This window comes from Mustela nivalis, assembly GCF_964662115.1.
Source record: "Mustela nivalis genome assembly, chromosome: 6".
Taxonomy (NCBI): Eukaryota; Metazoa; Chordata; class Mammalia; order Carnivora; family Mustelidae; genus Mustela; species Mustela nivalis.
In genome coordinates, this window is record NC_139025.1 from 83,160,841 (window position 1) to 83,183,930 (window position 23,090).

The 23,090-nt window shown below is 52.2% G+C and overlaps 1 protein-coding gene and 1 long non-coding RNA gene across 3 annotated transcripts in view; one reads left to right on the forward strand and one right to left on the reverse strand.

Annotated features, from left to right (window-relative positions):
• MAP1A (microtubule associated protein 1A) lies at positions 1-20,311 on the reverse strand. Of its 2 annotated transcripts, XM_082735357.1 has the most exons (7): positions 20,031-20,311; positions 18,968-19,069; positions 10,982-11,064; positions 10,576-10,716; positions 2,172-10,338; positions 1,801-2,021; positions 1-1,601 (listed from the first exon to the last, which is right to left on the reverse strand). In XM_082735357.1, exons 1-7 carry the CDS (start codon positions 20,266-20,268, stop codon positions 1,446-1,448), a joined length of 9,108 nt encoding a protein of 3,035 aa, XP_082591483.1. In that variant the 5' UTR covers positions 20,269-20,311; the 3' UTR covers positions 1-1,445. The 2 variants fall into 2 exon arrangements, with proteins under 2 accessions (XP_082591483.1, XP_082591484.1); XM_082735358.1 differs by lacking the exons at positions 18,968-19,069; positions 20,031-20,311 and adding an exon at positions 13,980-14,067.
• Positions 19,601-23,090, forward strand: part of LOC309867099 — a 26,458-nt gene continuing 22,968 nt past the window's right edge. Inside the window, exons 1-2 of the long non-coding RNA XR_014312977.1 lie at positions 19,601-19,674; positions 20,783-20,852. This is a non-coding gene — a long non-coding RNA (uncharacterized lncRNA). The remainder of the gene's footprint in view (positions 19,675-20,782; positions 20,853-23,090) is intronic.

Genomic DNA, 23,090 nt, shown 5'->3' on the forward strand with positions numbered 1-23,090 from the left:
TGTAATGAACTTGATTTTATTGTTAGAATTGGAGGTGGCTCCATTACAGCAGCTGGGAACTATAGCAGGGAAGTGTGGGGAGGAGCAGAGCACAGCAGCACAGGGAGGGAGGGAGCTAGGAAGAAAACAGGCCGGCTCATTTTGGTTTCCACACAGTCCTTTGGCAGAGAGCGCCCTGGCGAGTGTCTGGATTTCTCAGTCCGGCAGTAGTCTGGCAGGGCTGCTCATTGGCTTGCTTGGGGAGAGGTCCTCTCCTGGGGTGTTTTGTGTTTTTGTGTGTGTGTTTTTTGTTGTTTTTTTTTTTTTTTTTTTTAGCCAGTTTTCATCTTACTCAGTAGGAGTTCAGCTTTAGCTCAGCTTCGTCTCCTTCCCTTCCTCCCTCTCATCTTCCCCAAGTTCTCTGGCATGGCCTCAACCTCCCAGATCCTCTGTTCAAGAGTTTGGGGCTGGAAAGGCAACCAGTGTTCCCATTTCAGCTGCAGGATGGTATAGTGGAATGTTGGGGGAGTCACACATTGCTGGGGTGTCAAATGTTGGGATGTCAGGCAGTGGCTTATTTTTAACCCATTACACACCAGGCCACAGCAGATGACCACATGCAGAGAAGCCAAGCAGGGGACGAAAAGGGATGAGGATAACTGGAATGGGTGGGTGAAAACTTCAAAAGGTCAGGGAGCTTGGACGAATTCGGGGATTGGGGCTGGGCTCTCCTTGCCCCTTTGTGCTGCCCAATAGGCCTGGTCTGAACACAGCTCTGGGATGTGAATGGTATGAAGCAGGGACTGGGAGGATAAGCAACTTTCTTCTCTCACCAGTCTATTGGTCAAAAGAGCTTCAAGTTTTGGACTGAGACATTCAGATATGGAGGGAAGCAGTGGGATAGTGTAGCAGTGGTGGACCCCTGAACCCCTGCTGGAACCTAGACCCTGGTGGGTAAGGGAATGGGAGATGGAGGAGAGAGCGCAGCTCTGGGCACCTCACTGACAGAATCCTGCCCCCCAGGTCACATACATTACTACTGGAGATCCTTCCTTAAGATGCTAAATAAATAGAGATAAAGAGGTCCCCGGGTCTGGGGATATGATCTCGCTCTATGAAGGAGGAGGTTGCTGAGATCCACCCTTCCTCCCCCCGCAATACAAACTCTTGGTAGTGTTAAGAGAAGGGGTACTCTGGGGTTCTCAGGCATCAGATGACTTCCTATCCTAATTTTTACCCTCCTTCTACCCTCTCCCTGTTGCCTTTGGTTTTGAAATTCCTTTCGGGTATGGATGAGGGGGAGGGACAACCCTTCCACTTAGCCCAGCCCAAGTTCCCACAATAAGACATCCTGTCCCATCTCTCCCACCCCAGCTCCCACGTCCCTCAACCCCAAAGGACTCAGCAATAGCCATTCTCTAAGGGAGCTGGGGGAGCAGATCCTTGGGGAAAGGAGAGTAGTTCTCTCAGAACTCAATCTTGCAGGCTGGGAAGGACTCATCCTGCATGACCACGGTGCTGCTGCTAGCCAGGACCAGGACGTTCAATTGTTGCTGCTGCTCATGAGTCTGCTGGTACCACTCACGAGTCACCTCTGTGTCATGAGTAGGGATCAGAGTCACCTAGGAAGGAGACAAGAAGTGCCTGATGTGACAATGTGAAGAGAAGTGAGGAGGATGGGTCATCATGCCTGATGGTCTAGGAAGTAGTCCCACTGTCCACAGAAAGGGCTCAGTCCTTTTATGAATAGAGACTGTGTTCCACTATTGCCTCTGAGTAAGCTTCGACCAGACCTCCTCTTCAGCATCCCTTGCCACTCACCTGAAGATTCTCCCCCCACTGGGCCTTGCCCTCCAGCAACGCATCCAGCACAGCCCGGCTCGGCTCTCCATTGACAGGGTCATTCCCACTGACCACATAGTAGGATGCACGCACTCGACGGAAGAAGTCAAGGTCAGCAGTCTTGCCACTGCAATGATTTGGGATATAGGCGAGATCCACGTACACAGGGGGGCCAGAGCCTCCTTTGGAACCCAAGGCGGCTGTAGAGATAAGCCAGGACTCATTGGAGAGGTAAAGTAGAAAACTTTTAGCAATCTTCTTCTTCCCACAGCCCCTCTACTCCTGGAGTTTTTGACCAGCCACACCCAACCCCAACCCACCAACTCTCCCACCTTTTATTTTATACTTACATGATCCTGTTTTGAGTCCATTGACTAGGCCTTTGGACATGGGGCTGTGTCCATCCTTTTCCTCTGCTGGGGTGACCTGGCTTGGAGTGCTGCGTGGTCGAGGTGGGACCCGGGATGCTCGATCTGCAGGCCCTTTACCAGGGGTGGGTGAGCGTTTTCCCCGAAGATCCAGACGCCGGGCAGGAGATGCTGGCTTGGCCCTGCCTGGGGCCCTGCGCCCTACTCTCCCCTGTGCCTTCTCCTTTTCCCGTAGCTTTTCTACCCTCCCAGATTCTGAGCTGAGCCCCTCAGGGTCAGCCATGCACACATCAGGGCGAGGAGGGGATGGGCGGGGGTCTGGTTGAGGGATAGGGGGTGGGTCATGGCCAGGCCTGGGATGGTGAGTTCCACTGACCCCCCCAGCTTTGTCCACAGGCAGGAAGTCCCCATCTTCATCTGAGTCGAGGGCTGCCTCAGCTGTGATGGACGGACACTCCTCAGTTTCTGGTGGAACATCAGAATCTGATTGTGAGGAGCCTGAGTCACTGGCTGATGTTGGGGGTGTCTCATCAGCCACAGGGCATGGGCCCCCTGTGGCCCCTGGGCCCCCTGCCCGGCGCCGTCCCCCTCTCCCTACTAGCCGAGCTTCTTCACTTGAGAGGTCACCTTCATCAGTGGATTGGGGCAGAGGTGGGTTCAGAAAGGATGGGGAGAGTTCCCCACGGTGTGGCCGAGGCTCAGCAGCACATCCCTGGGGCCCAGCCTCAAGCTCAGGGGAGACACTCCTGGGTTGACCTCCAGAAGCCCCTCCAGGGCACAGTGGCTGCTCAGGGGAGAGTAGCGCCTCAGGCCGGGAACTCCTCTCCGCTCCCTCAGGCCAGTCCCCACGTTCCCAGGCAGGGCAGGTCTCAGCTGCTGCTTTCTCAGCCTTGGCCAGGGCAGGGCCTGGGGGATTGGGGCTGGTTTCAGTTGGGCCATTGGTGGCACAATCGCCAGAGGGACTCTCAGAGGGACTTGACTTCTTGGTGGGGGTCCCTGTGCACTCCAGGTGGCAGGGCAGAGTGCTATCATCCGTGTCTCCAGGCAAGCCTGGAGCTGGAGCTGGGGCCAAGTCCAGTGAAGGTGGGGGTGCTGGGCTCAGAGAAGGGAGATCCCAGATGCTGTGGGCAGCTGGTTCCATTCCTGGGATCAGCTCTCGGGACCCCCGTTCCGCAGCCTCCAGGCCAGGAGGGAAGCGCTCAGCCACACTTGAAATCACAGGTGTGGTGGCCTCTGAGGAGGAGCCTTCAGACAGGGCTGGTGAAGCAGGTCGTGGCAGACTGGAAAGGAGAGGAGCCTCGGGAGAGCTGGGTGATGGAAGCTGGGGCAGCGAGGAGTCCAAGCTGGGGGCCTTGGTCACTTCTAGATATTCATCATGCCGGGCTCTGGTGGGGGGCCCCGGAGCCAGAGCCAGAGCTCGGTCCCCGGAGAAGGCGAGGGAGCCACAGGGTGCCGAGCGGGGTTCAGCAGGAGAGGGCAGCTGTGGAGGAGCTGGCTGCAATGAGGAGAAGCCAAAGGCTGAAGCAGGGAAGTCCAGGCTGGGTCGGGCAGGACCTAGGTGTGAGTCTGAGGGAGGGCTGGAATGTACCTCACTTTCAGGCCACAATGTGGGGGGCCCTGCAGAGACAGGGTGAGGGGGACTTGGGGACTGGGCCTCTTTCTCTGGCTGTTCCCGAGCCCCCTTCTCCAGCTCCGAGTCACTAGTGCTATCTTCCCAGTGACCGTGGCCTGATTCCTTGGGGGATGGGGTTCTCCTGTCTGGGCTACAGCTCAGGATATTACCATTAAGAGCAGGGCTTGGGCCTTTGCTCAGTGGGATAGGAACACGGGGGGGCACTGCAGGTGGGGTAAGGCTGGGCTCCACACTCAGTCCTGGCTCAGGCTCCTGTCTGGGGGGTAAAGTGGGTCCTGCCAGGGCTGCATAGCTAAAGGTTGGAGTGTCAGATTGGAGACTCTTGGGTGAGACAGGAGATGAAAGCTCCTTCTCTGCAGACGGGTTTCGGCCAGCAGCCTCTTCCTTGGCTGAGATGTGTGGCAGCCAATCCCCAGCTGCCCCAAGCGGAGGCTCTCTGGTGGGGCATGCAGGACCAAGCCCAGTGAGCATCATCTGCTCATAGATGTCTGCATACTGAAAACTTCTCTCATCAGGATAGGGTGTGGGCTCTCTCTCCTCGGGCTCCATCTGCTCAGGCTCCTTGGTGGCATGGCTCTCGCTGGCCGCTGGGACCTTTGAGTTTTGAGGGCTGCTGCCAGGAGCACCAGTTCCACCTTCTTCTTCCCTTTCTCCTTCAGCCTTGCGGTAGTCCTTCCCCAAGGGGGAGTATGGCCCACCTTCCAACTCCGCTGCTGCCTCTTGCACTGTCGTCACCACACTGTCATACTCAGCTGTGCCCCAGAAGGGCGCAGGAGTGTGTGGCTCTGGGGCAGGTGTCGGGGGAGCTGGAGCTGGGGAGAGGGGTGCAGGGGGCAGGGGTCTGTCCTTGGGCACCCATGGTGGGATGTCAGCCAGCCACGAGGGGGTGGTGGGTTCATTCCTCACAGGAGGCATGGGCTCAGGCTCTGGGATAGGGCTTTCCTGTCCTGGGGCTGGAGGAACCCTCTGTCCAACCATCTCAGGTGGGGAGGCTGGAGGAGAAATGATCTCAAAAGGAGAACGGGTCAGCTTGTCCTCTTCCTCTGGTGGCAGCCCAACTGGTGACTCAGCAAGCCAGCGCTCCACCTCCAGCCCCTTCTGTGGTGAGGGATCCTGGAAACCCTTGAAGTCTGAGGCCCAGGGGCTCTGGGGCGCATGTTCCAGTGGGGGCACTTCTTGTTCATCTTCCGGCCCTTCATCGAGGAAAGTGCTTTCCCTCTCTTCTGTGTACCGTGGCCGGGCCCCCTGGCCATCCAGCTCATGAGGAAACCATACCTTGCGCTCACAGCTCAGCTCCCTCCAGTATGTGTCCTGTTCCAGGCCCACATCCTCTCTGCCCCTCCAGTACCTGCCCTCCTGCTCAGGAGAGGTGTCTTCCCATGTCCGAGCAGCCTCTTTCTGTTCTCCAACTGGCTCCACTCTGGACAGGGATGTTTCTTGCCACTCCTGGACCACATCCCGCTTCTTCCCATGCTTTTCTCCCTGATCCTGGGCCTTGTCCTCCTGCACTGGGCTCTCTTCCAGACCCAGAGCTCTGGTATTTTCTAGCAGAGTTTCTTCCTTCTGCTGTATGGCCTCAACTTTTTCTCGAGATTTTTCCTCTAGGATCTTCTCCTTCTGTTTCATGGTTTTATCCTCCTGCACTGGGCTCTCCTGCTCCTGAGTTTTGTTCTTGTCTTCCAGAGCCTTGTCTTTCTCTTCAGCAGCCTTATTGTTTTGTTCCAGAGCTTCAGCCTTCTGTCCCAAGGCCCAGTATTTTTCTTCTAAGGCCTCATCCTTCTTTTCCCAGGCCTCATCCTCCTGTTTTAGAGTCTTGTCTTTTTGTTCCAAGTCAATGTCTTTTTGTTCTAAGGTCTTATCCTTCTGTCCATGAGCCTTGTCCTTCTGTTCAGGGGCTTTGTCTGTCTGTCCTAAGGCTTTGCCCTTCAGTTCAGGGACCTTGTCCTCTGGAGCCTTGTCTTTATGTTTAGTGTCTTTGACTTTTTGTTCTAAGGTTTCATCTTTTTCTTCTAGGATCTTGTCCTCCTGTTCTAGAATTTTGTCTTTTTGTTCTATGTCTTTGTTTTTTGTTTCCAGGGCCTTGTCCTGGAGTCCTAGGACTGTAATCTTTTTTTCTAAGTCTCTGCCTTTTTGTTCTAGACACTTATCTTGCTGTTCTACAGCCTTGTTCTTTTCTTCCAGAGCCTTATCTTTCTGACCAATGGCTGTATCCTTTTGTTCCACAATATCCCTCTGTTCCAGAGTTTTGTCCTGCTGTAAGACTTCATATTTTGGTTCAGGCCCCTCGTCCCTCTGCTCTGGGGTTCTGTCTTTCAACTCTGAAACTTTACCTTCCCATTCCATGGCAATGCCTTCCATGGCAGGGCTTGGCAAAGACTCAGGACTCTTGGTGAGGGAGCTCTCAGGTGTCAGAATGTGTTCACTCGGGCTGCTGATCACACCAGGTGAATGCTTCCCATCTCCCAACAATGTAGAATGGAAGAAGGGGCTGGCAGGTAATTTCCTATCAGGGCTCTCATCTGTGGTGTCTGTCAGAGCAGGGTATGCAGTGGTTCCATCTGGGAGAGGCGACACTGGGGCTGCATGGGGTTCTGGAATAGATGCAGGCACTAGATTGTGAGAAGTGTCCTCAGCCTGCATTAGAGGCCCCTTTTCTTCCTTTCCAAGGCTTAGTTCCCCAAACTGGAGGGTGCCGAGATTTTCTGGAGAGAGCTGCTTAGAAGAGATATCCAGAGAGGTCTCCTTGCTGGGACTCTCTTCTGAGAGAGAAAGTGACTGGGTTTCTTCTGGAGATACCTCTGGCCAAAGGTCTTTGTGTAGCTGCTGCTCTGTCAGGCCAAAGGGAGACCTGGGGATGGCTTGTTGGTGGGCTGTATCTGGGGAGACCACACTGAGTATAGATACGGACTCTGCATCTTCAGGGGAGAGGCTTTGGTCAGGAAATTGGAGCAGTTCATCTTTCTGAGTTTCACCAGGTTCTTGGAGTGATGTTCTCAAATCTCTGGGAAGGGCTTCTGTTCCCAGAATTAGGCCTGGGGGCTCTCTTGCCTCCACAGTCTCAAAGACTATTGCTTTGTCCTGTTCTGGCAACAGCTGGATAGTGCAGCCTGTATGTCCCCCAACAATGCTGACAGGTGCTTCCTGGGCAGGGGGATTCCTGGGAGAAGGCAACTTTCCCTCCTCCTCTAGTGCGACCTCTTCAGGCCCTGGCTTAACTACCTGCTCTATAGCATCTTCCTTGCCCACACCTGGTATACGCCTAGTTCCTCCCCAGGAGCCTGCTTCCTGGAAGTCTTGGGGCTCAGACTTTTCTTCCACTGGGGACTGATGAAAGGGTGTGTGGGTGGCACTGGGTGGGCCAGATGGTGGAGGAGAGGCCATCTTCACTGTGCTATCATCTGGGCTGAGGCAGCGCTCCTCCACTTCTCCAAGGATTGGTTCCCCTGGATGTAGGGTATGCCCAGGGGCACCAAACATCGGAGCTCCAAATTGACTAGAAATTTTCTCAGACTTCTCTGCATTTGTGGTCTCCTCCTCTTCCTCTTCCACAGCTTTCTCTCCAGGCAACCCTCTCCCTGCAATCTCTCCTTTCTTCTCTGACTCCCCAGTCACAGAGAAATCCTCATAGGGTGGTGATTTGAAGCCCTTGTCTTCTTCCAGTGAGGAGGTGGGTGAGATGGTTCCAGCCGATGGCACATAGTCCAAGCCCTGAGTGGCTTCAGTGCGGGATGAGGGGATGCTTGTGACCGTGTCAAGCAGCAGGGAGCTCTTGCCTGTCTCCTCTGTCTGGGGAGCTGTGAGCGATGCCACAGACTGGTCCTCAGCCACAGATGTGGCAAAGGAAGAAAGCTTGTCACACTCAGTGATTGAGGTGGCCGATGACACATGCTCCTCTTCAGCCAAAGGGGCGGCCACCATGTTGGGGGGGTAGGTGAGTTCAGTCTCTGGCACTCCGTAGCCTTTGCTGGAGGCAGTAGGAACAGCACTGTCTGTAGGCTGGCTAGCTTCAAAGGGGCCAGTACCTTCAGCCCCAGGGAGGTCATACGTACTTATAGGAAATCTAGGTGGAGCTGGGCGCTCTTCTGGCTCGTCATGAATCTCCTCATCTGAGATGGTCTGCTCTGTCTCTGAGTAGCCAGGGATTGTTTCATCCTGGATGTAAGAGACATGCTCAGTGGCTCCTGCAGGTGTGGCCAGGCTACTTAGGAAGGACGAGGTCTCCTTCTCAAGAGCTTTGCCTTGGAGTCCTACATCCCGGCCACCGAGGGCCTCCCTGCCCCTTGGAGTTACCTTCAAGGCTTCCTGCATATGTTTTTGGTAAAAACCCTCAGCCTTTGTCTCTTCCTCTTCCTCCTCATCTGAAGGGTGCAACTCCTCCATTTCTTCTAACTCGGCCTTCTCTATCACATCCTCCTTTACCTCGGGTTCACTTTCCTCTCTGGCTTCTGTTCTATCAGGGAGCCTCTCTGTTTCCTTCTGCTTCTTTTCCTCCCAGGTCTCTTTCTCTTCCTCTGTTTCAGCCCCAGAGTCTGGGCCTCTATCCTTGCTTCCTTGTTCTTCAGGGACATCTGAGACAACCTCTTTCTCCTTCATCATAGGTTCTTCGTGTTCCAGCCGTGGGACAGAGGGTGGTATCCCCTGGCCATTTCTGCTCGGAGGTCTCTCCTCTGCAGTGTCTGGAGGGAATGGTTTCTCTCCAGAAACCATTCTTGTGTCTCTTTGTTCAGCCAGCAACCCCCTCTCCTCACGCTTCAGCTCCTCAAAGTCCTGTGTGAGGTCCTCTGGTGAAGACAGAGCCAATTCCCTGTGCCCACTGACTACTGGGGGTGGTACAGCCCCCTTCTGGGCTGGGGGTGTCCGGGGCTCAGAAGACAGCTCCTTCTCTGCACGAGCAGCCCGACTCTTGTCCATTTTGACCCTGCCAGGGGCCTTGGCTTTGTAGAGGGTCTTACGAACCTCAGGGGTAAAGGGCTTAAGGTCTGGCTTGGAAATTTTCTTGACCTCAGGTTTGGTATCTTTCCTCTTCTCCTCCTTTTTGGCATCCTTCTTCTCCTCCTTCCTTCCTTCATCCTTCTTGAGCTCCTTTCTCTCCTTCTTGATCTCTTTTTTCTCTTTGTCTTTTTTTTCTTCCAGCTTTGATATCTTTTCTTTCAGGTGCTTCTTCCCCACCTTGTCTTTGATCAGCTTTCGCTTCTCTGCCTTCAGGGCCTCACTCGACTCTGTCTTCACCCTCTCGGGCTTCATAGGCTTCTCTGGGGGCTTCTCAGATGACTCCTTTATTTTTTTCTCTGTCTTGGCTAACTCCTTGGCCAGTTCTGAGCGAGCTTCCTTGGCTCCCTCTTCAGCCACCTCCTCCCGTTTGGCCAGCTTGCTTACAGCTGGTTTGGCAGTGGCCTTGAGGCTCTCCTTGCTGTCAGCCCGCTGTTTGATTTTGCTGGGTTTGAGGTTGGCAGGCACTGCACCAGAGGCCAAGTCCTTCTGTGTAGCCACAGGGTACCGCAGGAAGTCCAGGTGCCTCAGCTTTTCCAGGCCTTCCAAGATCTTATTCTGGGGAGCATTCCCTGGAAAAAGCACACGTACAATTTTCTCAGTGGGGTTGGCTGGTAGCCAGACTACCAGAGCAGTGATAGAGGTCAGGTAGGGCACGGAGATCTCAGCCTCCTTCCCATTAGCCAGCACAATGCCTGTCTTAGCTTTACTGTTGCCTGCCCACTTTTGCATGAGGAACTGCATCTCCTTGCTGTCCTTGACAGGGTTGAGGACATACATGTCCAGCCGGCCCACACCCATTTTGTGAAAGAGGGTCAGTGGCTCAATGGTGTTGCTGACCACACGGTAGAGAGGTTCGGCCTGGATGCCCAGGCGGTTTAGGTGTTGCAGAGTGAGGCAGGCCTCCTCAATGCTGCGCTTGGCTTTCCGGGAGGCATCAGGCAGCCGCAGTTTATCTGGCACGTTGAAGAACACAACTCCAAGCTCAGGGGAGATAAGATTCTTCACCCAGTCGCTGTAGCTACTAGAGCCCTGGGACTGCTCCTCCTCCAGTTCTGCCACTTTGCGCTGCAGGAGTCCATTGATGCCTGGCAGGTTGTCTGCCCCGATGTGTGTGAGCAACACTGAGTCAATGCGGTCCAGGTGCCGCACCAGCTTCCAGAAGCAGGACTTGCGATCAGAACCACCATCCACCAAGATGTTGAAACCATTGACGGCAAAGAGGGCAGAGTCCCCGCGGCCACCAGGGAAGATGTAGCAGCAAGGCTTGGAGAGCTTGAGGAAGCCCCCTGATGTAGGGGGCTCTAGCAGGTCAAAGGGAGATGGCACATCCACAGTCTCAGAGACATACTCGGAGAACTCAGCCACACCATCCATGGTGGGCAGCGTGGGCTCAGGGTTTAGTCGGAGGTGCAGGGTCTCTTGGGAACTGGATAGTCCCAGGTGGCTCCAATCACCCTCCCCTAAGCAGGAAACAGTGAGGAAGGCCTGGATCCCAGGGTCTCTATTGCTGAGCAACTGGGCAATCTAGAAGAATGGGAGACAAAAGGCTGATCAGGTGAGGTAGAGACCTGGGGTTGTCTTAAGCCAACTTAGATTCAATCTGCTAGTCTCCATCGCTTTGTGAGGGGATTTCCTCCTACCTTTCTGCCAGCGTTCCCTCTGGTCAAGCAACCTGAGATTTTCCCATGCTTGGATCCCTCCCCACAGCTCTAGTCCTACCCCATATTCTGTTCCTCCCAGATATGCAGATGTGGAGCTTACCTCTGGGTTGTGAAGGACCTGGGCAAAGTTTTGGTAAGAGTAGGTACCACTCTGAAGGATGAGGTCTCCCCCGGGCTCTAAACTTTGTCCACTCAAGATTAGTAGTTTGTGAGCTGATGGACTGCTAAGGAGATGGTGAACCTGGAAGGGAAAGATGGGAGTGTTCACGGATGGAGGAAACCCAGGGATGGGCCCTGGTTATTCCTGCTTGCCCTCAGTACTGCTAGGACACATTCCCCACTTGTAGGCCCACAACATCTCTAGTGTGGGGCTGGGGATCATAGGGCAGCTTAGATGGTTCAAAGCCAAGTCTAGGCACTTTGGGCCCTCCAGCAGTAGTACTGGCAGAGGCGGGTTATAACATTTCCAGCGAGCCCTAGTGGCAAAGCTCAGGCCCTGATCTTACCTCAGAGCTGATGCTGTCGGCACTGGGGTTTACCAGGATGATGGTCTCTAGGATCTCACTCTGGTGGGAGAGGGTCCTCTGGCCTGAGGGAGGAGAGATGCAGGATTTTGTATTAAAGAGAGTGGGTATAGACTAAAAGGGAGAGGCATTGTGTGGGGCAAGAGAGAAAAGAATATAGTATCATAAAATGGGACTAAGGGGAAAGAGAAGCCCAGCTAGCCTTAGATCCTGCCACTCTGGATACTGCTGAGCAAGGTCTAGGAACTGGCTCCTCCAGCCCTTCTCTTTCAGGGTTTCCTCCTCCCCTCTCACACACTGGCAGTCTTCTCACTCCCTTCATCTGCCACGCCCTCTGCCTGCTCAGTCTGGTACCCATACCCCCTCAGCCCGGAACTTCTGCCTCAGGCTAGCCTATTGACAAGAAGCTTTTGTCCCTCTGGAGCACTAAGCTCCTGGTGCTGCCTGGGGATGGGGGGCTCAGCTGGAGGGAGGGCTCCCGGGATCATGATCCTTACTCAGCTCTCTTCTCACTAGCCTGCCTCTGTCCTAGGCTTTCATGCCAGTAGAATCCCTGGAAATAAGGACATAGACACTTCTTTGCAGTGTCTACAGACTCCCCATCCTCCTTTCCATCCCCTATCCAAGGCCAGAACTCCCATTCCAAAAGACTCAGTTTCTATCTCTCCAAACCTTTGGGGTTTTACAATTCAAAAAGGAGAAACAGGACTGTAATTTCTCATTCTGTTTTCTACTTCCTCAGAGGCCAAGCCTGCACTCAAAAACATACACACAATCATACTATTGCCACCACCATTCCCTCTCCCTCCTCACCTCCATATCCTCAGGCACAAGAGAGGCCTGATTCACTGCCCCACAGCCCATCCCCTGTGAACAGTGTCTCCTGTCATCCTTACCCCTCTCCCACGGACCCTTTGCCATGGAGACGGAAAGCCACAAACTAGAGTTAGGGGCCCACCAACAAGAAACAACCAAGGATGGAGAGATTCAGGGTGTTTCCCACGCCATGGAGAAAGACAAGACAGCCTCAACTCCCCTATCTACTTTCCTTCTCCAGACTCAAGGGAAACACCAAGCAGTGCAGCAAAAAGGTGGCGGGTTCGAAGATAAGGGAGGAGGATGTGGCCATCCCCTGCTCTGGGCCTTCCTAGCTGCTGCATGCAGACTTGAACACTTGGCCTGCAAGGGGGCTATCTGGGAGATAAGGGTGGAAGAGCTCATAACCTTCCCCTAGATTAAGTGATCCAGCTCTCTCCTCTTTCTGGGGTTTGGATGAGAAAAGCCTGGGGCCAGGGCCTTTGTTAGGAGGACAAGCCCTAATGCCAGGATCAGGAAGATCTGGCAGCTTGGGGCCAAACTTGCAGCTGCAGGGAAATGAGCTGTGGATGGGGTCAGAAGAACAAACCTCACGTAAGGTGGATGTGGGTAGGGCCCAAAAGGAGTTCAAGGGTTCTTTTCTATTAACTTGGCAACTGAAGGAAGCTTTGATGTCAATTCAGAGGATGAGAAACACGTTAGAGACAGGCTGGGGCAGGGCTTGGGCTGGTGAGGGATATCAAGGTTCAGGGAAGGGCCAGGCTAGCCATGGTCTGGTCATAGGCATAGGCAGTTCCTGCACTCCCCACAACACAGATGCACAGGCCCAAACAGTCAAGCTAGGATGGTCTGAAGAGAAATATCTGTGGTACAGACTGATTTGCTTTCCTCTTCCTCCCCTTAGCAGCCCATTCCTCATAGTCCCCTGTGTATGACCATTAGACTTCTCTGATCCCTGTTCCTCACCCATGTGCTAATTCTGACAGGCAACGAAATGGTCTGTATCCTGTACCCCTCCTTTTGAGGCCTGGGAGAAAACCTGATTTCTCCCTTCTGCTCCCTCAGCAATCCCACCGAAGGGAGTGGACTTGTTTTTCCTTTTTCTTTGGAAGGGACTTCTTGTGAGGCAGGGGCGCTTGCCACAGCCAAAGCTGGGGTGGAGGCGGGCCCGGGTGCTGAGGCTGAGCAGGCAGGAGGGCAGGTGTCTCCGCAGTGAGGCAGAAGGGGAGGGGGGGCCGCTTGGGCAGCTGCAGTGTGCCGCAGTGTGTGAGTGTATGCGAGTGTGCGCGCTGAGCTCAGACTCCAGCTCCGCCCCCACCCCCCACCCCAGCATGACAAGTCATTTTCTTGGCTGCCTCTGCATGGGGGGGGGAGCAGAGAGGGAGAAGAAACTGGCGCCTCTGTTCCAGAGCCCCCATCTTGGGAAGAGAAGCAGAGATGGGGTGGGGGTGGGGCTGAGACTTGGAACCTGTGAGGTTGACAGGACTTGGGAATGCAGGGCAGCTGCTGGGGAGGGAGTGCTCGCAGCCGGAGGGAGCCAGAAGTGGGGGCTTAGAGTCTCAAGCTGGCCGCGGGGAATGGGAGCGGGGAGCCCACTGTGAATAGGTTGGTCTGCGAAGAGGCGAGTGCCACGTCTTAATGACCCTTTACTCCCTTTCCTTCCCGGTGCCCCAGTGTCCACCACCTTCCCTTACTTGGCAAAAGCTCGCTATTCTGCTCACCCCCAGCATAGAAGCAGTTGAGCAATCCAGCAGCTGACACCAGAGACCCTCCCATTAGGCGCAGTCCCGTAACATCCGCCTTTCCTTCAGATTCTTCTGCTTCTGCCCAAAGATAGCCCCTAAACTCCTCCAGCACCGCGGGCTGCCAGACAGAGCGAGGGACACCATCCTCTGCTGCTGACCCTTGGGTGATGTCTCCCGCCCCAGCCCAGCCTGAGAAGGGACTGTCACAGTCCCGCGTCCAATGGCCTCCACCTGGTCATGGGTCCAGGCCGACCCCACAGCCAGTAATGTTCATCTTCCCTCTCGGTTCCCCCACTTTGCCCATCGTGCTGGGCTAATTCCAAACAAACCAGATATAGGTATCAACTCCTTTCCCGTTACTCCTACGGCAGCATCCCCCCACCCCGCCCCCATGCAAAGCCCTTTGGTTAGGTTCTTACCCTGGGATGTGGGCGGGAGCCCCTCATGGAGGCTGCAGCTCCGGCCTCAGCCGGCAGCTTCAGGGAAGAGTCTGCCGCACTTGGGGTGGGAGTGGGGGGGGGGGCGTTTGATGGGGAGGGCGGCGCCTGGGCGGGACGAGGGGCTGGTCCATGACGAGGCACTGGAGACTTAACTCTTTCTTTGCCTTCATCATGTCATGCTCTGGGGCTTCTCTTTGGCTCTGGGGGGCTGCGGAGCTGTCTAGCAGTTCAAAGAGCCCAGGTGGTTTCCAATGGTCCCAGGGCCGTTCTCCCCCCCGATGCTGTTTAGTCAAGAAAGACCCTTTTAGCATCAGTCAACAGCCCTGTTCTAGGGCACACTGCAGGGACACAGGAGGTTTGGGCTGCCTGGCCCTCCCCCTTTCCTCAGGAACCATCTGCCACCTCTCCCTTCAGACCCAGGGAATGACCTTCAGTTCCTGGAGGAGCAGGAGACAAAGGGACTAGGGACAGGCAAGAATGAAGAGTGGACCACTTGAGATGAAGGCTGGGGAAGGGTTTGTGCTGAGCTCTGTGGGCTTCTGAGCCACAGCTGCAGAAACCCGGGGAGGGTAGAAATAAGTCTCATTTTAGATTGCAGGGTAGGTTGAAATTCCAGAGTGGACACTTGTCCCTAGCCCATCCGGGGTGGGGCACAGGGATTCTGGGAGCTGCTTGTAGTTCTATGTCAGTGCAACACCACACAGTGGCCACACTAGCACTGATACTTGGAATTCTTGGGTCATTGGATCTGAAGAGGCTGGGTGGTTTCTGCCACTCAGTGGCCATTCTGCCACTCACTGACATTCAGTGAAAGAGTTAACAGGGACCAAGGAGAATCACCAGGGGCCCAGGCCCAAGCAAGATTTACTTACTATAGGCCAATTTTTAAGTGCAGCATAAAGTACGTGTTTGGGTTAAAAAAAAAAAAAAGTCTATGACTTTGTAGGGTCTTGTGTCCCTGTACTCTCCTTGTCTCTGTACTTTTTAATTTCTCTCTGATGTCTCTTTCTTATACTATCTTAATCCTTCCAATGTTGGTCCTGTTTCCCTTAGTCTCTACCCCTGACTCAGGAATCAAAAGACTCAAAGGGAGGCTCTTGAGAGCTCTAGCACAAGGTTCCAATCCTGTGATGCTCATGTTCGCACAGAGTCCTTCCTCGCCCTCTTTGCATCCTTCAACCATCCCCAGTCCTGGACAACTCCTAATGCCTTCCACACATTGACATCCACCTACTCAAACCCAAGCACCAGCCCCACCCTTGCCCCAGACTGCCAAGAGCTGCTTTTGAAGGTCAGAGAAGCCAAAATAGTCTCTGCTCTCAGCATCTTCCATCCCCCCCTTAACTGTAGCCAGAGGAGAGGAGGAGCTGAGTCACCAGAACTTGGGGGGGAGGGGGGAGAAGGGAGAACAGAGGAGGAGGAATCCTTGCTCAGATCCGGAGATGCAAAGCAGCAAGATGGCAACAGCCCCATTTGGATTGAGGAGGCCATCTGCAGAGATACACAACACAAACCAGGCTGAGTTCTGAGCATCACAAAAGGAAAACTCCTCCCTTCTTCAACTTCATATTTCTTATTTCTTCCCACCTCAAACCTTCTATCTTCTACCTGCTTTCTAGGGCTCTCTGGAGTGTGCTAAGAAGGAAACTTAAGTAAACATTTGGCTTGAGAACAAAATAACATATCCCAGCCCAATGCAGAGCCCATCCTTATTCTCAGCTGCTGCCCCCAAGGGCCACACCCTGGGCATAGTTCCAACTCACACTAGAGTCTTCCTTCAGCCCTCACCCTCTGAACAGCCACCCACCACAACTGACCCTTCACCTGCTGTATTCCTAGGGTCTCGGCAATGAAATAGTGAGATGCCAAAGAGAGAAACGCCTGAGCTCAGACTCAAAATGCGACTACAAGTCCTGGATTTGAGACCTGACTCTACCATTTTATTAACCATGCTGTTAAACAAGCCACTTAACCTCTCCAAAAGCTTGCTTCCTGAACTATAAAATGAGCATAGTGTTAATACCATCTAATAATGCAGGGAAGAATGAACGGCATAAGAGATGAAAAAGTACTTCATTCCTAGAATCCTGAACCTGCAGTGCACAAATGCCCCTGGAAGTCTGTTTCTCTTTCATGGAGAATTTATGACCAGGAAAATCCTAAATCAGAATCTCAGACCAGACCAGCTCTAGAGTATACCCTTAGCTCCCAGGCAAACCCAGAATTGGAGATGTCTGCAGGAAGGGACTTAAAATACTACTCATGTTTACTGCTTTCCCTTTTCAGACAGCAGTGCAGACCCCCAGTTGTAGGGGTTAATGAGCTACTATATTAATATAGAATGGCTTTCATGTTTGCAGAATAACAGAACCAACACCTTCAGAGCACATCCGTGGAGAGTCACACAGAAGGCCTACAAACTGATCCTTCAGTATGTTTCTTAAAGTCTTAAAATATCAATCATGAATTATAAATTTTGAAAGTCTCTTCATTTCCTGTAGGTGCCCAATAGAAGTATCAGAGTGTTGTTTAAAATCAGTATTCCATGTCTTAATAGTTTCTGGGTTTGTTTTACAATGCTTGGAAGCTCCAGATTATCTGCAGAATTTAGAAAGGAAGGCTCCAAGTCACCCCTGGAGACTTTCTGGTGCAAAATTCACCTTGTAAAGCCTTTACCAGATTTGACCGCTAGAAGGAGCTGGGCCACTGACTGTCCATCAGTGGGTCCTTCCTTGTCTGTGTTCCAGCAGTGAGGAGTGGAGAGTGGATAGGAATGAGTGCACTTGCCCTGATGCTGTAGGATACATGTTTTTCCCTTTCTTGGCCATTTGTCCCAGGGCTGAGGAGAGGTGAGAAGTATGGTGGCCTCGCCTGTGGGGGTGGGGGTGGGGGCAGAAAGGATTAAGTCATAACAGACTAGCATATATCCTTAAGCCCATCCCAGCAGCCTGGTTCCCCTTGCCTCTCTTCTGACGGGAGGCTGAAGGGCGGGACAGTGTCTGCAGCTGCTGTGAGCTGTTGTTTGTGGGGACAGCTGAAAGAGAAGCCAGCAAGGGTGGGGCTATGGCTGTCTTGAGCCCTGTGGGTTTTTCCAGGAAATTCTCCACTGTTCTCCAGGGACATAGATGGGCCACCATGAAAATGTCCACACCTAAAAAAAATTCAGTATGCTAAAGTGAGCATTGGGACTATTGCCCTATGCTCCTCGGGAACACTATGGTAAAACTCTGATTAAAAAAGGTCAAGTAAGGGGCGCCTGGGTGGCTCAGTGGGTTAAGCCACTGCCTTCGGCTCAGGTCATGATCTCAGGGTCCTGGGATGGAGCCCCACATTGGGCTCTCTGCTCAGCAGGGAGCCTGCTTCCTCCTCTCTCTCTGCCTACTTGTGATCTCTCTCTGTCAAATAAATAAATAAAATCTTTAAAAAAAAAAAAAAAAGGTCAAGTAAGTGTTTATATAGTAGCGCTCATTTCTGAAAGGTGCCTGAGGGTAACTATGCACCTCTCTGTTAAGTTTCTTCCCAAGGATCTCCCAATGTTAATCTGAAGAATGGGTAAACGTTTTGGTTTAAGTTCTGTTCATTCTTACACCATTCCAGAAAGCAGCCTACTTTTAAATTTCTGTTCGGAGGACAAAGTTAGAGAATTCAGTGTAAATTGTCAACATCAGCAGATAACCCCCAAACTTCAATACAGTCATTCATTTCAACTGCTGTCATCTCCTTATCCAGCTTACACCGGAGATCCTAGAAGTAATAAACAGCAAAACTGTTGATTTTCAATCATCAGTGCTAATGGAGGGAGCCATGACATGACTAATTCTAAAGAGAAGGCAGTCTCAAAACAGTGAGTAGCTAGCTTCACAGGAAGCCAGTCACATGAAGGAGATGCCAGCTTCATTTTTTTAAATGCTGCACATACTCCTAGGATAATGGAATGTTAGTCATATTAACCCTCTCATAGCCTCTTTTTAGGAGCATCTCTAGAGGAGTCAGTGATCAGGGAAATGACTAAAGATGGGGCAGTTAGCAGGAGGAGTATGAAGAGAAGGGGAAGTGACTATCCACTACACTGGCTAATTGAGAACTATCTGTATAAGATAGGATTTCAGTCATTTGGTGGCAGTGACTTTTGAGTGGTTGGATTTTACATTCCATAAAGGCACTGGCACATGAACTGGTGTGTCAGCATTTACTGATATCATGACCAGATGCCCACTACTTTTATAACGGGATATAGGGCTTTCTGTAGTCACCCTACAGATACTGACATGGAATGATAACTCCTAAAATATTTTCTTAAATCCCTAACCCATTTTTCCCACCCAGCAGAATGGGAAACTGAATCCTGTGAACTTTGATCTCAGAGCCAAATCTGAGTGTGACCAGCTCTTGTGGCAGCAAATCTAGGAGACCCTGCTTCCACCCTGGATTTGATGGTGCTCATCAGCCTTTGGTACCGGGATTCTGCTCTGCTCTGGAGATCTGTTGGCTGAACCAAAGAAGGAACCAGAAATCCTGAAACCATAGGCCATGCAAACTGAGGGAAAGGCACTAAACAAAGACCTGGGAAGGTGACTGGGGGACTCACAGTTCTCTATAAAGGGAAGCAAGAAGGCTAGGATATACAGAAAGGGGAACACAAAAAGAGTGGATTTTTGCATGGGGGATGATTGATCACTCAAGAGAAGTACCTCATTCCATTAGTGCATGTCAACAGCTTTCCTTAAACCACCCTCTTCTCAGGTAGACATTCTGTTCTTCAGGCTCCCTCCACCATTATACCATCTGTCTGCAAAGGGTACTGGATATGCAAGGATAGCTTTGGAGCTTTGCAACTTACCCCTCAAGAGTACCTCCCTTCTGCCCAATCCAAACCTCTCACAAAGCCAGCTCTGCCAGAGAGACTGGAACTCTGCTCTTCTATAACCAACCCTCGCCCAACTGAAACAAATGACACTAGTCCTAACCTTTGACCTCTGAGGAGAAGTGAGCTAGGTGCCGGGTGATGAAGAGTCTCAATTGTTGGTTCAAGTCAAAGGACGATAAGTCAATGTTCCAGGAGAGAATCCCTGTGAGAGAGAGAGAGAGAGAAAAAAAAGAGGGCTCTAGATAAGGTCAGTGGAGGTGGCCTTAGGGGAGTACTTCCAAAGCTCCAGAAGGGGCAAGGACAGCGAGAGGGTAAGGATTGCCATAATCAGCCTCAGTGATGTCTTTAAGAAAGGTGGCTGATACCTATGTCTATTTTCCATCTCGTGCCTTTCTTGAGCTTTGCCTCAGCCAGAGAGAGAAGGGCAGAGTTTAGGCTAAACTTGGTCATTAATGAGTTTGTATATAGTCATTTTCTCGCAGAGTTGCCCAGTTGGGATAGAAGTGACAAAGGCCGGTTCCCAGATATTGGGGGCTCCCTTCCTGGTCTTTACAGTTAAATAATATTCTAGACTCTCCTTCTATGCCCTCTCCTTGCCTTCACCCCTCCCGGGCTTGCTTCCACCCGCAGGTGGCTCCGCAGCACTGCGCCATAGGCAGGCAACTAGAGAGGGAGGTGAGGACTGAGGAGCTTCTGGCCACGAAGGTCACTCTCAGGTTTACCGCTGGCACTGAGAGATTTAAGATTTGTCTGCGGCGTTCAGAAAGCACCTTGTTCCTGTTCAGAGATCCTAAAGAAGAAACTAAGGTAGGAACATGGACTCTGCAGGGGATGGTGAGGACCCTCAAGACATTTGACCAGAGACACTGCTAGTGGGAGGGGTGTGACCAGGGTGGCCCCAGGGGAGCAGAGCTCCCTAGCCTCGGGGAGATTGCAAAAACGCCATGGGATGTGCGGCAGGGATGAGGAAGCGAATGTTAGTAGCTAAAGACGATATGGACGCACGACATGAAAGATGCAGGTGACCAGGACTGATGATACAGGTTAACAGGGAGAGCAGATCTCAGTCCGTGCAACCTAGGGATGGAGAATGCAGACGTACACAGATGGCGGAAAAGCACGGGATGGAGGATGCCCCAAGCATGGCCAGGACAGCGGCTCACCTTGTTCAAGGTGGGCCCGCACGGCCCTCAGCTGACTTTCTGTACCGATATCACCGATCACGATGAGCAAAGAGTGTTTCCGCAGGTCCCAGCGTGCTGCCGCCACTGCGGCTCCGGCCTCGCACAGTGGCTCCGCGGGGTTCTGAGCCAGGAGAGAGCCGGGGCTTCGGAGCCCCAGCCCGGGACTTGTCTCCATGGCAACGCCGCTAGGCCGCCCAGGCCCAGCCTCGGTCTCCATGGAAACTCCGCTGGAGTGCTAGGCCGGCAACGTCCGCTGCAGGGAGAGTGTGCGCGGTTCTTAAAGGCCGGCGGCAGGACCCGTTCATTGGCTGCTGCCTGTCAGGGGGTGGAGCCCTGGCGCCGCAGGGGCCGGGTTGGGGCAGCGGCGTTCTGGCCCTGCGAACACCCGCGGCGGCAGGGTGGTGGCTGCCCCTGTCTTCCCCATCTCGTTTTTTCCATACAGAGCTCCCACCCCGACTTGGGCAGGGGTGGGGCTCTGAGGGACCGGGTGGAGGGGCGAGTCGATTGCCTCGGCGCCGGAAGAAGCTTCTAGTTAGGATGTTTCCGGAATAAGTACTGTCTGGCAATTCCGCAGCCTCGCCAGAACTGAGGGGAGCCATATTGTCCCTCCTGTCTCTCTCCCAGTTTGTATCGTTGTCTCCATCTGTGCCGGTGTATTATCATTGTCTGGTGCATTTTTTTTTTTCCGGTCCTAGATTCCATCCTTAGTTTACTTGTCCTCATCTCCCCAGGCCCGGGGAATGCTCAGGAAGGCTGCGCAGTATTGGAGGGACAGAATGACCTTCCAGCCCTGAGTCCCTGGTGAGTTGTTATTCCGAAGATAGTGGTTGGCTAGTCTCCATCTCTGCTGAGTGCAGGAGTCCAGTGCAATGAGCTCAGACTGCAGCAAGGGGGATTTGAGTAAAACGCACCCGACTACGAGTAAATGTGACACAGTGAGTCTGGTAACCTTGGGAGACAGTGGTGTTACTTCCCCCAGGGATTTCTCAAAACAGAAGGGGCAGTGTTTGAACCGAAGAGGCTGACCAGTCCAAAACCCAAGAACCGGAGATGGGAAAGAGGACTGAGGAGGCTGGCACTGTTAGATGACTGACTAGAACGTCCTTAGGAAAACGGTGTGTGCTGTTTAGTCTTACCTCCCCTGTTCCTCAGTGTGTCCCCATCACTTACTCTGCACTCCAGCATCTTTTACCCAAGAATTGGAATCATTCTGTACATGTATGTATCAGAGAACCTGTCTTTTGTGCTTGGGCTCCAGCAGCACTTTTGGGGGGGGTGGGGGGGATTGGGGGATAGTACAGGGTAGAAAGGAGCACAGTTCCTGATTCTAATCCCCCACCTCTCTGGAGGCCCTGAGGAGGACTAGACAGTGCCTGAATATTAAGTACCTCACTGCAGTCCTAGTCCTTATCATGGGGCATGTATGAGAGCAAAACAGCCAGTCTGCTCTGCAGTCTGTTTGGATATGCCCTTACTTGGAACTAATATTACATGTCAATTTTATCTCAATTTGAAAAAAAATGGACATGGCCCTGAAAATCCTTTCCATAGCAGAGAAGGAGAAATAAGAGTACTAGCAAAATATCAGATGGTGGTGGTGCTTCACCTTGTGTGACACATGAAACAATGTTCTGCTACATCTCCGCCCCACCATTTGCAGATCTGAATCTGGCAAAGCTTGGAGAAGAGATGTGCAGGCCTCATCTTCTGCAATCAGACAAGAGTGCCACGTGGAGGCAGAAAGCCAGAATAGGTTGTAGGGAAAAGAAGGGGACAGTTTCCATGGCAACTGCAGAGATGAGGCCTTTAGCTAGCGTATAGCCTCAGTATAAGGGTCAGCAGCAGTCAACCACAGGCTCTGCTTCCATCGAGTCTGACAACGAGGTTAGACAATAGACCTGAAAAGTATAGGGAAGGACCACACACTGATCAGATGGATGGTAAGGGCACAGATTCAGGTCTATGATCTCAGGCCCTGCTAGAATTAGGTTTTGTTAATTACAGCTGCAAAGGCAAACTATGATAATACTGAAATTGCACATACATGCTGGATGAGCATTCAGCAGGCTGTTCTTTAAAAGGCAGAAAATGTCCTAGAAAGACTGACTGGGGGTATCTCTTAATTACCCCACTCTTTTCTTGGTTTCGTGGTTTTCTTGGTTAATCCCAGCCATTGGGTGATGATCCCAGTGTCATCATCATATTATCAGAAAATATTTTCAAGCATCAAATGGCACACAGCACTGTGTACACAATGCTCCATAAAGAAAACTATGGTGTTTAGCATCAGGATCTATGTTTCAGAATTTTAAAGCCGAAGACAGAAAACATGCACATATGTAAAAGGCACAGAAAGCTGAATAAAAATATTGAAGAAATAGATGCATGAATTGCAAAGTACATAAAAACCCATTTTGTGTTTAGGAAGAGGGTGCTATGGCAGGAGCCTAATAATAAAAGGATCTCACTCAAAGACCAGTCCAAAGGGATTATTGGGCACCTGTGTTATGCATGATTGTGAGGAACACCCATTAGTATGTGGTGGTTATAGAGCCCACTTTGGTATTTCCTTCAATGATGGACCGCTGGAATGACAGAATATGATTTTTTAAAAAACATTTTATTTATTTATTTGTCAGAGAGAACCAGCAGGGGGAGAGGGAATGGGAGAAGCTCCCCACTGATCAGGGAGCTTGACTCGATCCCCAGTCCCTGGGATCATGACCTTAGCCAAAGACAGATGCTTAGCTTACTGAGCCACCCAGGCACCCCAATATGATCTCTTGGGAACTCCCTTATTCTATAGTTTCTTCCACACTCTTGTCATGTAGAATTAACAGATGTAGTGATTATAACCAATGCTTTTCAAACTGTTTGTGGTGAAGGGCTCTTGAATTGCAGAAGGGGTCTCTAGGGATCTACCATTGAAAGGGGAGGTTAGAGGAGATGCAAAAGGAAGATACTAAAAAAAAAAAAAAAAAAGGAAGATGCTATAATAGGCTCTTTCCTTGGGTGTGTACTGCAGTGGGCATAAGGCAG

Excerpts from the sequence above, each read along its gene's own strand:
- MAP1A (XM_082735357.1), bottom strand. The coding sequence starts at position 20,268 with ATGGAGACCGAGGCTGGGCCTGGGCGGCCTAGCGGCGTTGCCATGGAG. Across the intron at positions 10,339-10,575 it reads AGGTCCTTCACAACCCAGAG|ATTGCCCAGTTGCTCAGCAA; the intron begins GTAAGCTCCACA and ends CCATTCTTCTAG. Across the intron at positions 2,022-2,171 it reads TGGACTCAAAACAGGATCAT|CCGCCTTGGGTTCCAAAGGA; the intron begins GTAAGTATAAAA and ends TTATCTCTACAG.